Consider the following 14,593-nt stretch of genomic DNA (forward strand, 5'->3'; position numbering starts at 1 on the left):
TACTTTAATATTTGGAATTTTGGCAGATGAAGAAATGATCCAGATCTCTGTGATCAACATATCAACGTCGGTGTTGCTAGCGACATTGCCAGGCAAGCCATCGACTCAAAGACAGACCTTGAGTAGAAATCGTGACTTTAAGTATAGTTCAGATTCAAATCTGTACAATAAAGATGTAATAAAAAAAGGATTAAGGAATTAGGTGGGCATGGTAGCACACGTCTATAATCCCAACATTCGAGGGGCTCAAGAAGGAGGACTGCCATGAGTTTGAGTCCGACCTAGACTACCCAGTGAAATCCAGCATCAAAAAAGAAGGAAGGGAAGAAAGGGAGGGAAGACAGCAGGTAGGAAGGAAAGAAGGAAGGAAGGATGGAAGAAACGACTGATTTGGAAATGAAAGTGAGAAGAAAATGTTAGACCGAGTTATCTGCTGCTTTGATGTCTCTTTATGACAGGTATTTACTGCGTGGGGATCAGCTGAAATGCTGGACGAACTGCAGCAGGAGATGGAAGAGAGAGAGAGAGGCATGGCGTGTACTTATTCTGCGACAGCGTGGACTGCGGGACACTTTCCCTAACCAAACTTTCCAGGGTACACAGCCGGTGAGGTTCATTTTATGCACTGCAGGCTTTTTATTAAGCTGGCTGCTATAAAAGCTCCTTATCCCTCATGAAAATTACAATAATTAACCACTAACACCTCAACTATGTTTTAAGGGAAATGTCATCCGACACTATTATATAATCGTTCGGATGGAGCTGGGACAGGTCTTTCGGTTTAAGCACTGGCATGATGGGAGGGTTCTTGCACAAACGATTCCTGTAGCTGAAAAACACGGCTGAGTTCTTATCAGCCAGGCCTGGGCTGGACTTTAAAGTCAAGCCTCATTAATTCATAATTTAGTATCTCTCTCTCTCCGTGGCTTTCGGGAGCATGTGTCTTCTAAAGTCATACTTGTCAACATTACTAGAACAATGGGCTCCCCCAACCAAGTCAGGTCTTGGACTTTCAGGGTGGCCACCAAATTTTCTCAAGTTCTCTTATCTCCCACCCCCTATCTCTTCCCTCTTTTCCTCCTCACCTCTCAAAAACATACTCTGTTGGAAAAAAAATGGTGTCTCTTGTGCTACGTTCAGTGGAGAGACTGAAGCATACTGAGGGGAACCTTCTGTTAGCCATCTAATGTGAAGAAGGATGGACAGACAGATCCCTCTGGGAGTTTTGGGGTAGAGACTCACCCCAAGATGTCTCTATAAAGCTACAGATAGTGGTATGATCATATATAAAGACACACATGGGTAATCTGAGCAACATAAACAAAAACTCATCCTTCGCCATTAAAAAAAAAAACAACTTAAAAAAAACCACAGCCTACATAGACAACATAAAGCATTACCCATAAATACTGGGTTTTTCTTAGATCGAAATATTGTGAATAGCACAGCTTCCTTTTCCCCCCCTCCTAGATAGTTTCCAAGTTTGCGTCCTTCAAGAATAACCACCTGGCCCTCTGCCAAATTATAAGCAGAAGTTGAGTGAATCCTGAACCAACGTGATATACAAAAGCATGTAAAAACATATGACATATGTAGAAAAATATATAAAAGAAAATTGATTCCTACGTGCATCAGTGCAGATGAGAACTCGAGTATACACATTCCATAATACATGTCCTGTTCTCCAGCCAAAAATACCATAAAGACACCCCAGGGCAAGGAGGGAACATGTTTCTATTCCCAACGGCTTTAATAATTGGGAGTCAAAGATGGCACTCCCCTTGTTCTCTATATAATTGCGTTAAAGAGCAGGGTTACCAGGAGAAAAGCAGTGAATACCGAGTAGTGCACAATAGGAGATGGGAAATAGATACAAGAAGCTCCGTCTCCAGGGGCAGTTTTTTTCTATTTGCTGGGCTACAGACTCACAGCTGATAATGCAAGTTGTAATTAATATAAAAGCAAGAGACAATATGGGCAGAGCTTGTAGTAGCGGGGCCACGGGAGAGCGCTCCGCTGCTCTCCCTGGCTTCTCATTTGCACAGGGCTTTCCCTAGAAAACACAATCCTGCCAGTGTTTTCTCCCTTGAAAGTTAAAAAAAAATTGATTTAGCACAGTCATTGAATTTTGCTAAATCTAGAAAAGAGAACAGAGAGGACAGGAGTCTCTGGGCACAAGAGGCGAATCCTCCGTGTGCGGCTTTTGTTGAGGTTGCAGATAGGCTGCAATTATACTTCAAACCAGAATGGCACTTCTGTGAGGGCTCTGCCTATAGGATAATACTTAATAAGTCCTAGCCAATTGGTCGTGTTTCCTGTATCAAAGTATTCCCCACAGCGCACAGTTCATTCACAGGGTCACTGGGGTAAAATGCACAAGCGTTTCCAAATAAAACCATAAAAGTAAAATGTCTTGGGCTTGAAGGAAACAGGAGCCACTATTGCATTTAAGAGTTGACAAAAATAAACTGAGCTCTTGTTTTTAGACTCCATATGAAAAGTTATTCTCTGCATGTGGGACCGGGGAGAAGACAGAAGGATAGAATCAACTCTTGGGGCCACCTCTGACAGGTCATGTGACCGGGAGCGATCGCTCCATTGACGTCCTTTTGGACATGTCATTTATCTCTTTGGAATTATGAAGTCATACAAGATAATTCCCAAGGTCATGTCCACTTATGTCCATTTTGAAAAGTACTTTAAACATAGCCAACATTTTTTTTCCTAAAACCCATATAACTATATAACATAAAACCGAGAAGTATACAGGAAGCATGAAAACACAGATATGCATTCATAGGTACACAGTAGCAGAAAACACAGCCAAAGACATGCTCATTCGCTGAAGAGGTACACAGATTCATCTGACTTGACACATTTAAACCACGAAAGGAAGGTATATTTGCGTCAATACTTCCCATTAATATGAAGTCACTTATGTTGTATGGCTTTACAGTCCCTTAAGTTCTAGTTAAAGTGTGGACAGAACTCTTTTTAAAAAGATGTAAGCACTCTTCTCCTTGGGCATGCAAGTCCACAAGTTAAAAGCGTTCATGGAAGAACTGGGATAAATGCTGGGACTTCAACTTGTTGACTGTGATGTTGACCAAGAACCCGGGACACCAGTGTGGGCTTTTAGAAGCCGGAGTCTCTAAAAATGTAACTCAAGCTGGAGATTTTGCCTCCGCGTTTGCAACATTGCATGGGGCTTTGGGAATTAACGCATAGGCACATCTCCCACAAGGGCAGCCTCCTTTGCAAATGATTGCTCCATTGAGTGGTGGACTCTCGAAGACAAAAACACATTTGCTCCTCCAGAGAGGGTTTGAAAATGCTTTCTATGATTCTGAAGTGTGCCGGCATATCCCCTAGACCGGTCGGTACATAAACAGCCAAGACAATGACGTCAGATAACACCAAGTCTTCTCATGGCATTGTGAATGTCTACGTGACTGTCAAATGTACCTAGGATCCATGTCATCACGTTTACACTGAAGACATGCTCCAACTGCACAACCTAAATAACTTAAATGACGTAAATACTCTTGATGAGAAATAAACAGGAACGCTACCAACAAGCAGACATTTCGGCAGAAACAAATAACAGAAAGCCATGTCTTCTATCAGGGTCCTTAAGAAGGGACCCTGAGTTCCAAAGTAAAACTTCCCAAAATTCGGTCCCAGGGAGGGGCTTTGAATAAAGCACAGCCTAACACCTAATATCACACCTCAGTGTGAGAAACCAAGAGACAAAAGCAATCATTCATGTTATCAATGTGAATATCCAATCTCATTATTCTCCCTTCATTGTCAATAGACCAAGCACTCAAACTCAAACCTCTCCTCGCTGTGGCCATCACTTCGAGTTTTTCAAGTAATAATAGATTTTCTTTACCAGCACTTGACCATTTTCTGTCAAGAGCAAGATTTTGGTAATTCTCTCTGCTGACCTAACCCATTCAAAAAAAAATGTAACAACATAAATATCCTTGACATATTCACAAACGCAAAACAATAGTAGCATATGTTCATTGAAACTACAGCACAGAAATGAAAATAAAATGTCATTTTCTTATGATGTTTTCAGAGCCAGCCAATTTTAAGGTACCTGCCAATTCATATTAATTCACATAACTATATTTTCTTTACTTATTTCTTTCAAAGCAAATGAAATGGAGGTGCTTGGCACCATGAAGAGGAGTGGCGTAACTATAGAACCATCTGCATCGCAAACAAGTGTAGCTAGGAGAATATATTTCAAACAAGTATATCTTGAACATATAAACTTGATATAAAGACATAGAATATCGTCATTCATAAATATTATGATGATACATACTTATCTGTACTATATCTAAAAAAGTTGATCTCAAATTATATAAAATAGAAAATTTGGATATTACTTTTTTTTTGTTTACTTCAACAGTTTAGGAAAAACAAAATTGCTTTACGACAGTTTCCAAGTTGAAACATTTTTTAAAAAAGTTTTCTTGACATGTTTGTTTTAAACATGATAAATTTGAATGTCTGGGTAACTTAACATTAGCTGCAGCTGGAAAACACAGTTGAGTTTCTTTTGATTATTATCTATTTTTCCCTCAACAGTATTCTGAAAAATACTAGCATAGCCATTTGCTAGTTGCAACAATGATCCTTATGCTATAGTAAGATGATGAGATAAAACACATCCTATGGTTAAAAAAAAAATAAGCATTCCTCATGAATTGACTTAACACAGTACAGCAACCAAAGCTGCACGCTTCATTTTATCCTTGGTTCCAAACTTCCCCTCATCATTACACACATCACGTTTGCTAATAATAAATGAACACACCCAGCATCCTCACTGAATGTAAAGAATGGAATGCAAGACCCTTATGGGTCTTCTTTTAATGCATCTATGTTGTATCAGAAAACTTATGTGACTTTATAGAAGATGAAATTAGCACAATACCTGGTCATAATACGTAAAAGTCACACCTAAAAGTCTGTTGAAAATACTAGCTTTGAAGGTATTTATTCAGTCAACTGCCTTCATTCATTTATATTTTTAAGTATTTTAATAAGGGAATGGAAAACTATATTGCGCTTAATATCCTTCCTGCCCTTGATAGGTCTTTCATTGTTTTTCAATGCATGGAACTACAAAGTTAGTATTTCATTTTTTCTTTCACTCTTTCTCCTCGTTCCCTCTTCACACACACACACACACACACACACACACACACACACACTCACACACACGCGCATGAACGCACAGTGTAGCTTGATACCACTTAATAAGGATAGAGGTGTATGTGTTTTTGGGGTGTCAAACAGCTGTCACAAACTGTCACCTCCACAAGAGAAACCTTGGCACACAATAAATGAAACCACACTCCTTTTTTTAGCTGTCATTATTCATAGCCAATAAGTTGAACCGCTCACGGCATTTCATGCGCAAATAAAACCACGACGTAGCTCAGTAGATCAGAATAGTGGGCCAACAGAGGAAACAGGGAAAACAACACGCTGTCTGGGCCCTTCTGAAGTGGCTGATCATCACCCTGTACCACTGTGCAGCAAATGAGATCCAGCCTAAGGCAAGGCATTAAATATGCATATCAAAGCAAATGAAAAAAAATAAACCTGATGACTCAAATTGAACACATTTATATGCTGAAAATGTCCCCCTTACATCACTTTCAGGTAGGGGTTCTGTGGTCTTCTCCCTCTCTTGTGACTGAGGGGGCTGAGGGATGACAAGTTTGTAGGAATGGGTGAAAAGCCTTAGAAGGATGCCCTTTGTCGGGCAGGAGGGGGTGGCCTAGGAACAAACGCAGTCAATATGCCCACGGTACCTAGAAGGCTGCAGAGCTTTCAAGGTTTTCTCGCTCGTCCCGCATGAAACACAAGCATGTGGCAGACCTTTCCATTTCCCACTCAGTATGCTGGTGGAACAAATTATTGCTTCATTTCAAAACAAATAGCAGGGGGCTAAAGCAAAAATGCTGTAGTTCAGATCCCTAGGAAATAAAAGGCTTTAAATTATGACGCCCAATGAGGTGGCAAGCCCTCGTGGATTCAAAATAAATCAGTTGTCATATTTACTTGATTGGGGGCTTGAAAGGGTAGCAACAAATGCTCCAGTTGACTCTTTTATCCGAAGATGATGATTGTTAAATTACTCAAGCACTATTCTCTTAGGTACCACCTCCTTCTTGAGTCTGTATTTAAATATTACGATGGCTTCACAAATTAGCATTGTATATCAGCCAGTGCCCTAAACTGCCTAGTTTATCTTATTTCTTCTACATAAACATCAGCACCCCCAACTCCATACATCCACCAGAAAAGCCATTGTCAAGAAACTGTTGTAGAAAACCAAGTAGTCACAACCCCACAACATAACAAGAAGAAAAAAAAAAAGCTTTTGATGCAGAAGCAACTAGGGACCTCTCATGCTCCAAACCAGCAGATACAGCCCTCTCTGTCCCCCACCCCCATAATACAAATGCATACAAAGCCATAAACAGAAAGGTGATGAAAATAAGTAAAGAGCAAAAATAAGTAAATATTTATAATGTGAACACTCCTCTTGAGCCACAAGAACACACACTGTAGAGACACAGAGAAGCCAAGGAACTTCCAACAGCTGCTAGACCTATATGATTTTACTTAACACTTACTTGCAAGGTACAAAACCCCTGACCACTTCCCCCAGCACCATGGAAACAGCTAAAGGTAAGGACAAGTGCAGGGGCTTTTAGCAGCACAGCATTGATTCTGTATCAGAACTGGACATCCTACGCCATGGTTTTCTTTCATTATTGGAAACTTGTAGACTGCTGTCTCACGTAGTGCAAAGGTTAACCTTTCAAATCAATGGCTGCTTCTTTGCAAAAACTTTTGGTAGAGGGAGAGGAGAACTCACAGAAAAGCTGCTATTCCTCAGGTAGTTCAATTCACCCCCCTTCATACTCAGGAATTTGGGGGTGGGAGTGCAAACTGCCTTCAAACCTCAATGCCTGTTTAACCCCTATGAGGTGTTAATATTTCAGCTATGAAGTTATCCAGACTATGGCCTGTATTGTTTAGGTTGTGAGTTCAAATGAATGTATAGACACTCTGCCCTCCATCTCCACGCTCAAGTTCCCAAAATTATACTGCTATTCACACTTACTCTTTAACCTCAGCACTCCTACCTTCCCTACCAGCCCTGCCAGCTGCAATCCTTCTCCTTGCTTCTTCTTCTTTAGACTGTGAGCATCACTACATATGCTTTTTCTTCCCTCCATCAGATTCACTCGACGAGTTCCAAAATAGGATTAGAAACAGAGAGAATAGAAATCTCCTTTCCTGGCTTGACATCCACGGGCATCTTCTAAGTCACCAACTGTTGAAGTGTTAAAGTGCAATCACTAACCTATGGTTACTCAATCTTAATTCCCTTCAGCTTTCTGTAATACAGTGTTAAAAATTGGTTCATCAAGGTTGCTGTCCTTTATTATAGAGATGCTTCAGGCACTTGGCAATAAGTCCATATTCTGACAATAAGTTTCTACGAGCTAAAAGTCCTCAGAATTATAATGTGTTCATTCACTCTTTTTATTGTTAATACACTGCAAAATTGCCAGGAATTCTCAGGATTGTCTTCTCTGGGAGAGAAATAGCCCCCCATCTCCCAGTTGTCTTCTTGCTCCCATTCCCCCACCCCATGTGCCTGCTCCATTCCTTACTCTCCTACTAACTGCCTTGTCTCTAGCTATCTCTGATGCCTTGATTACACACAGAAAGAAACCAGGAAAGACAAAAAAACATCCTATCAAAAAGAGCACTTGCTAACACCCAAGCCCCAGGTCCAGGAAACTTCGCACATTTAAAGCACAAATCAACTCTACCACCTCCTTGGCTCTCTGACTCTCAACATAAATAAGGGCAGGTCCAAGAAAGAGGAAACGAAAATAAAGGCCACGACACTGGTAGTGAGACAGGGAAGGCAAACTCCAAAGGCAACCACACCATTAGAAACCAGAACAAGTGAGCTCAATACCACAAGGTTTTAGAGACATGCTTTGCCCAGTGGCTTTCAGAGAACGCCACCGGCTCTGCACACTTACGTGGTCGGCGAGATTTGTGGAGGAGCCTGAAAGTTCTTCATGATCTGACTTGGAGCTTCCATCTCTCTCGTCAATCACGAGGTCAATGGGCATTTTCCCCTTCAAGCAACTGATGTACCGGTGGCAGAAGTTATCACACAGTTCATGGACCTAGGAGGAGGGTCATGGCGGAGGTTCAGCTCAGATTGTCTTTATATGTTTCATTTTTAAAGAGGAAGACTATTGGGTTGCAGGGTTACATTTGTGAGGAGCAACAATGTGATGCCTTCCGAACTAACTCTAATTAAGGGGTGTAGGAGCTGAAGGCAAGGAGACAATAGAGCAACTGTGGCAAGATAGTATTCGCCAGAGACTCCCCTGAGCAACAAGTTACAATAAAGAAAGAAGCTGGGCTGAAAACAGCTGGGTTCCGATGAGGAGAGCAGAGATGAAAATATGACATGATAATAACCCGGAAACATGTAAACCCTAGAACTGGGGGCACTTGGGATTTCATCAGCAAGGTGTTGTGTATGTTTCCTGGGGAAATGATTGATCAACGTATCAGTACACAGACACCCCCAAAGAGGGCTATTCCTTCTGCTTGCACCCAGTTCGGGAACTCTGGGCCTAGGGTAAGCTGAGCTAATAGAGACACAAGTAGACATTGTGTGCAGCAACACAAATGGTTCCTGCTGTACTTCAAATAATCCTGAATGCCTGGGGGTGGGGGGCTTTCAAAGGCATGGCTGCCCTGATTCCCACATCCTCTGAGGCCCCTGGGTTGAGAAGTCTATAAAGGAAGAAAATAGGACCGTGATCAACATCTCCAGATGAGTAATCTTTCATCCGGGAGGCATGTAACATCCCAGTCATCTGGCTGAAAGAATGCGGGGGTCATCAAAATGGGGACTGTTGTTTTCTGCTTACCTTTTCCAACTCCAGAAGATGAAACCTTAGTACTTGTATTGCTTGTATCATCTGAAAGGGAAATTTAAGAGAATGGAGTTAGGGTTCTGGGATGTGCAAACGTGTGGGGGGGGGTGGTAGGTTGAGGGAATTGGGCAGAGGAAAAAGAAACCAGCAGGTGGCCGGGCAAAACCCACACATCAAGACATAAAAAAACCAAATGATTACTGATCATCTCTGCCTCATTGACCACAGAGGTGGGAACTATGATAAGGGGTAGCCTTAGTATTCATTTCTTCCCCCTAGGCTCACAGTGTGCTGTTGGTAAGGGGTGCTTTTCTCCCACCAGGTCTTCTTATTCCATGCTAGTCTTTCTTTACTGTCTCCTCCTGCCATCTACCTCAGGTCAAATTGGAAAAGGAGGAGGAGGGAGAGATAATCGAATAAAACAAGGTAATAAGAGTTCTGAAGAGAAGAGAAGAGGAGAGGAGAGGAGAGGAGAGGAGAGGAGAGGAGAGGAGAGGAGAGGAGAGGAGAGGAGAGGAGAGGAGAGGAGAGGAGAGGAGAGGAGAGGAGAGGAGAGGAGAGGGGGGGAGCCATTTCTTTGGATAGAAAGGCCTTTTAGAACAGCAAACCCGGAGCAAGCCTCCTCTCAGAAGAAGGAAATACTCCAGATGAATGGGGAGGCAGGGCCTTTGAAAGAGGATTTAAGTACTTTTAATATTGAAATCCTGCAAATTAGCAAAAGAATCGCACCTAAAAGTGGCCTGCGCGGGATAGCCCCTCACCCCCCAACCCATTCCCAGCCCGCCCTCGCCCTCGGCTGCCCAGCGGTTAGTTCCTTCAGGATTGCAGCCTGGGGCTCGGCCGCCTTCGCCGGCCCCGCAGAGGAAATAGCTCCCTTCTTGCGGCTTACTCCCGAGGCCGAGACCTGGGAAGCATCCCCACTCGCCGGCTTGGCGCCGCGGCGCCCGCTGCTACCTCGGTGGGTTTCTCATCCCCTGAGGTCCGTCCGGTCTCTGGCTCGCCCCTAGCCCCTCAGGAGCTCTAAAAGGGTCCCTTCCCGTATGCTTCCCTTGGAGGGCTCTGAAGTAACTCCCTGGAGCTCCAGGGGCAAATGAGAGTAACTCTGAGCTTGGGATGGGGCCGAGGCTGGGGACAAGCAAGAAACAGAGAACCTTACCAAATTATCCAGCTCTGGGTTTGAGGAAAAAAGAGGCTTTTCAGCACGAACCTATAGGAAGTAGGGAAAGTCAGCATGAATCTTCAGCCCATGTAAAAAGAGAAAACCCAGCCGGCACTGATCTGGACTGAGGCAGCGGGTGCTCTGGAAGGGCTGGGGCAGAAGAGAGGGCTTTGGTAAAATACGAGAAGCAGTTTGGTGTCTTAAGTGAGTGGGGTCAGTGGAGAAACAGCAAGGCCTGACTCGGTGGGGAGAGCCGTGCCCTATTCCAGTTGTAGCGGGGAAGGCTAAGCGGCTCGCGGATTCTCAGAACCCGCTTCTGCAGCCGAGCCAAGGGCTGGGTCTCCCCACCTCCCGCACCTCCACGCCTGTGTAGACCTCTCACCAGGCTCCTTGCTTCCTTTGCTCCCGGGCACTCCCAGGTCCCTCCCAGCCCCTCTCCCCAATTCTTGTTCAAGTAGCTGCAGGCGGGGAAAAGGCCAAGCCCCAGATTAGGAGCAGGTCAACTTTAATTCGAGGGTCGAGCCCCTGTATTCCTGACTGGGGGGAAAAACAAACACCCATATTTATCTCCGTTTCCAATTCGCCTCCAGGCTAAGGGATGGGGAGGAGGCGCGGAGTGCGGACTGGGCCAGAGGAGCAGATCGGGTGTCCTGCCTTTTCCTCCGCTTTCAAGTCAAGCTCGGAGGAAAGAGGAGGGAGGGTGAAGGCCTGCTGGGGGGTGGGGGTGAGTGGGTCAAGAAGCTTGGACCTGCTTGGCGAAGACCGCGATGTCCTCGTTGAAGGAGTCGGAGGAACAGACGTCTCCGCCGGCCACTCCGGGTTCCCGGGGAGTGCAGGTCGCCAGCTCGCACTTCTCAAAGACCAGTGCTAACAGAGGAAACAACGGGTGCCTAACGGGCAGCGCCACGCAGAGACACACGCACGGAGACGGGGTGCAGAGGGGAAGGAGCAAGAACTGTAATCAACAAGTTTGGAGGGTTTGCATTCTTTCTTTAATACAACAGGCACGCAACACACTACACCCTCAATCAGCCGAGCCTGGGCCACAAACAGAAAGGAAACAGCCTGGCCTTTTCCCTTGAATCATAGGTCTTTTCAGATCAGCCCCGAGAAGCCCCCGGCCACTTTAGCCCACCAAGTAAACATACAATCATTTAGGGTGTAATGAAATGATCAAAAGCCCATGCAATACAGAGCTCGGGGTTGGTTCAGATCCCACTACTCCCTCCAGAGGTGCCTACCACCCTACCCTGACCTCCAGGACACCGAACACTATTTGAATTTTCTCCCCCCAATCTGAATTGATCTAACGGGCATTTCAGACGAGGCCGAGGGCTTCACCTATGTACACAACAGAGTGACATTTCCCCATTTTAAGAAAGTGCTCTAATCTTTCCACCGTTTGCTTCATAAACTTGTTCACTTTGCTGGTAGTGAAGCTCCGGTGGTAGGGCCAAAATAATAAGAATGTTCAACTCAAAACAGCTACCTTCCTAAGACCACATTTCTCCCAGCGTTGCAGCGCACAAGAATAAATAAACCTCGTTTCAAAACTTGGAAGTGTGCATGCCGGGCGCGTACGCCCTTTGTGTTCCTCCGGGAGGCTTAGCTACACCTCGGGATGCTTGAGGCCTCAGGCTTTAGGCTCAGTTGCTGTTTACCCACTGTCCCCTCCCCTCGGCATCCCGCCGTCTTCCCCACCTACCCTCAGCCGGAAGAACCCGGGTAGTACACGCTTGGACCCTGCTCTCCCACCCCTCTCCGAGCTTTCCGAATATAAAATAATTTCCAGCCATTTCCCTGATTCCCCCTAAGAACGGCTGTGTGCAAGCGGCAGTCTCTTCCACCCGGCTGCACTTCAAGGTCTGCCCCCTTTATTTACAGAGAATTAAGAAGTGGGTGATTAGGACTTCCTGGCCGACAGAAGCTGCCCTGATTCCAGCTCAAGCAGCGTTTAGTGACTCCCAGGCCCTCAGTAGGAAACAGAAAGGGGAGGAGAGGGGAGAAAAAAGAAAGAAAGAGAGAGAGAGAGAAAGGAGAAAAGAAAAAGGAAACTGGAAGTTTCTTCTCTGACTGCAGCAAACTTTCCTCTTAGTTAAGGCCTCTGTAAGGCAGCCTGGGACATCCAACAGTGCGTCTTTTGGCCAGGAATCTTGTCCTTGGGGAGAAGGCCCGGCCAGCAAGATTTGAGGACTTAGTACTCAACCGGGACTCTGGGGTCTGGAGAGGCCGAACCAAGGGAGTAGAGGAGGTTCTATTTTTCTCGTCTGTGACTCAAGGGACCGGAAAGCAGGCTCCCTCCTCGGTCTTTCTCTACTGCAAGCAGTTCTCCCATGCAGCATTAAGACCCACTTAGCCGCCCTGTTCACCCCACATCCACCACCCCCGGAGATAAACACACGCACTCACGCACACTCACACACAGTAAGCTGGGTCCGGGGGTCGGTTTACCCGTAGATCGCGTCCTTGTCTCTTTTCAAGGCATCGTTGACAGCAGATCCCATGCTGGCTGGCATGACATTGGGGTGCGGGGCGTGCGCGCCGTAATGCTGCGTGGCGTGGAGCGGCGGCCCGTGGTTTAGGTGGTGAACCGGGGGGATCGGGCGCGGCGCGTGAGGGTCTCCGTACATAGAAGCGGGAACCCCTACTCCGTCCATCCCGCCGTAATGGGGCAGCTCATCGTACTGTCAGAGCCCGACAAGGGGGGTGGGGTGGCAGAGAGGGTGAGAGAGAGCCCAGGAGGGCAGAGGCAGGAAAGCAAAGAAACCCGGAGCAGAGAAGAGAGAGAGAGAGAGAGAGAACAGAACAGAGGAGTGGGAATCGGATAGAGAGGAGGGGGGGAGAGGGAGTAGGACGGAGGGAGGGAGGGAGAGAGGGAAAGAGAGAGAGAGAGAGAGAGAGAGAGAGAGAGAGAGAGAGAGAGAGAGAGAGAGAGAGTAGAGAGAGAGAAGAGAAACAAAAATAAAAACAAAGTCAGAGAGAAGAAAAGTACCAGATACAAGTTGAACACACTACAAACCAAACCAGCAGAAACAACAGAGTTGAAAGTTGGGAGAAGACGTCTGTAAATTTTAAACCGAAAAGTCTCAGCCGAGATCAGCATTCAGAGAAGGGAGATCAGGCCGGGGAAGCCGGGGGCGCAGAGAGGCCCCGCTCCCGCCGGAGGCTGCAGAATCCCAGCGAGCCAACCAAGGGAAAAGTGGAGTTAGCTAGAGGAGGAAGCCCGGGATCCCACCCCTAACCCCCCTTCGCCTCCTCTAGGAGATCCAATAAATCAAAGGGCGAAATGAAACAAAATAAAGAGAAGAAAAACGCTAATAATCAAGCCGAGAACGCCAAGGACCAGAGAAGACTAGGGCCGGTGCCTCCCCGGAGGCTGGGGGCAGAGGGTGGGGAGGAATAACATGAAAGTTACCAGAAACATTATTTAGCAGCGGATTCCCTGCGTCCTTGTCAAATTCAGAGACAAAACAAGCAGCCCAGGCTAGTCTAGGCAGCGCGGCCCCAGCGGCGGCCCCGGCGGCGGCGCCCGGCTCCTACGCAGCCCGCGCCCGCCCGGAGCCGCGCGAGCAGCGGCGAAAGAGGCGCAGCGGCGGCGGCAGGAGAACCCGGGGAATCGCGCTGCCGGGGTAAACAGCTGGAGCCGAGGCGAAAGCGTTGTAACAATTGCACACACGTACACACACACACATACGCGCGCGCGCGCACACAACACACACACACACACCAGCTCACACGCATTCGCCGCCCGCCCGCTCGCACAGCGCTGGGACACGCGCGCCCAGACACGCATCACACGCACGCACACACACTCTCACACACGCAGAAGCACGGGGGGGGGGGAAGAAGCCGATGAATAATTTTGCTACTATTTTTTAAAATACTGGCCGCCATCACCAAGCAGGAGCAGCAGCCAGCTTGAAGGGAGAGGAGGCATGGGGCAGGGCCCTGTAGGAGAGGATTTATATCTAGGTAAGTGTTGGAGATTTAAACCTACCCTTTGCGCCATCAGTCTGCGCTCCAATAAACTCCTGGATGTGTCGTATATTTAAAATCCCAGTCCGGATAAGAAAGTGAGCTAGCTGAAGAGTCTTTTTTTTTTCCAAACCAAGGAGACTTCTCCCAATTTTCCAATGTTATTTTTTTGGGTGGTGGGGAAAAGCCCAGTCCAAGAAAACGAAGATTTTTTTTTCAATGATATTTCTTCTTTTTCTCTTTTTTTCTTTTCTTCCTCCTCCTGATCTTCCTCCTCCTCCTCCACCTCCTCCTCCCCCTCCCCTCCTCCTCCTCTTCGGTCCCTCCTTTATCCCGTTTTCTCTTCTCTTCCTCTCAGTTGGAAAAAAAAAGAAAAAGAAAAAGAAGAAAAAAAAATTGTCAAACCCCCGAACTGAAGGTTACGAGCGGCCAGTTCAGCAGCCCA

General features: G+C 46.2%; 1 protein-coding gene across 8 annotated transcripts in view; it reads right to left on the reverse strand.

Annotated features, from left to right (window-relative positions):
- The window catches only part of Meis2 (Meis homeobox 2), a 208,040-nt gene extending 193,447 nt beyond the window's left edge, over positions 1-14,593 (reverse strand). For 4 of the 8 annotated variants that reach the window (XM_075961748.1, XM_075961752.1, XM_075961746.1 and 1 more), the window contains exons 1-6: positions 14,171-14,593; positions 12,625-12,857; positions 10,922-11,063; positions 10,171-10,221; positions 9,009-9,059; positions 8,100-8,249 (exon numbers count right to left, since the gene is read on the reverse strand). In XM_075961748.1, coding sequence (XP_075817863.1) covers positions 8,100-8,249; positions 9,009-9,059; positions 10,171-10,221; positions 10,922-11,063; positions 12,625-12,857; positions 14,171-14,182 — 639 coding nt within the window. In that variant the 5' untranslated portion in view covers positions 14,183-14,593. Of the gene's footprint in view, positions 1-8,099; positions 8,250-9,008; positions 9,060-10,170; positions 10,222-10,921; positions 11,064-12,624; positions 12,858-13,588; positions 13,726-14,170 lie in introns of those variants that run through there. The other 4 variants (XM_075961753.1, XM_075961751.1, XM_075961749.1 and 1 more) reach the window with 1 other exon arrangement.

Source organism: Microtus pennsylvanicus, chromosome 2 (assembly GCF_037038515.1).
Source record: "Microtus pennsylvanicus isolate mMicPen1 chromosome 2, mMicPen1.hap1, whole genome shotgun sequence".
Lineage (NCBI taxonomy): Eukaryota > Metazoa > Chordata > Mammalia > Rodentia > Cricetidae > Microtus > Microtus pennsylvanicus.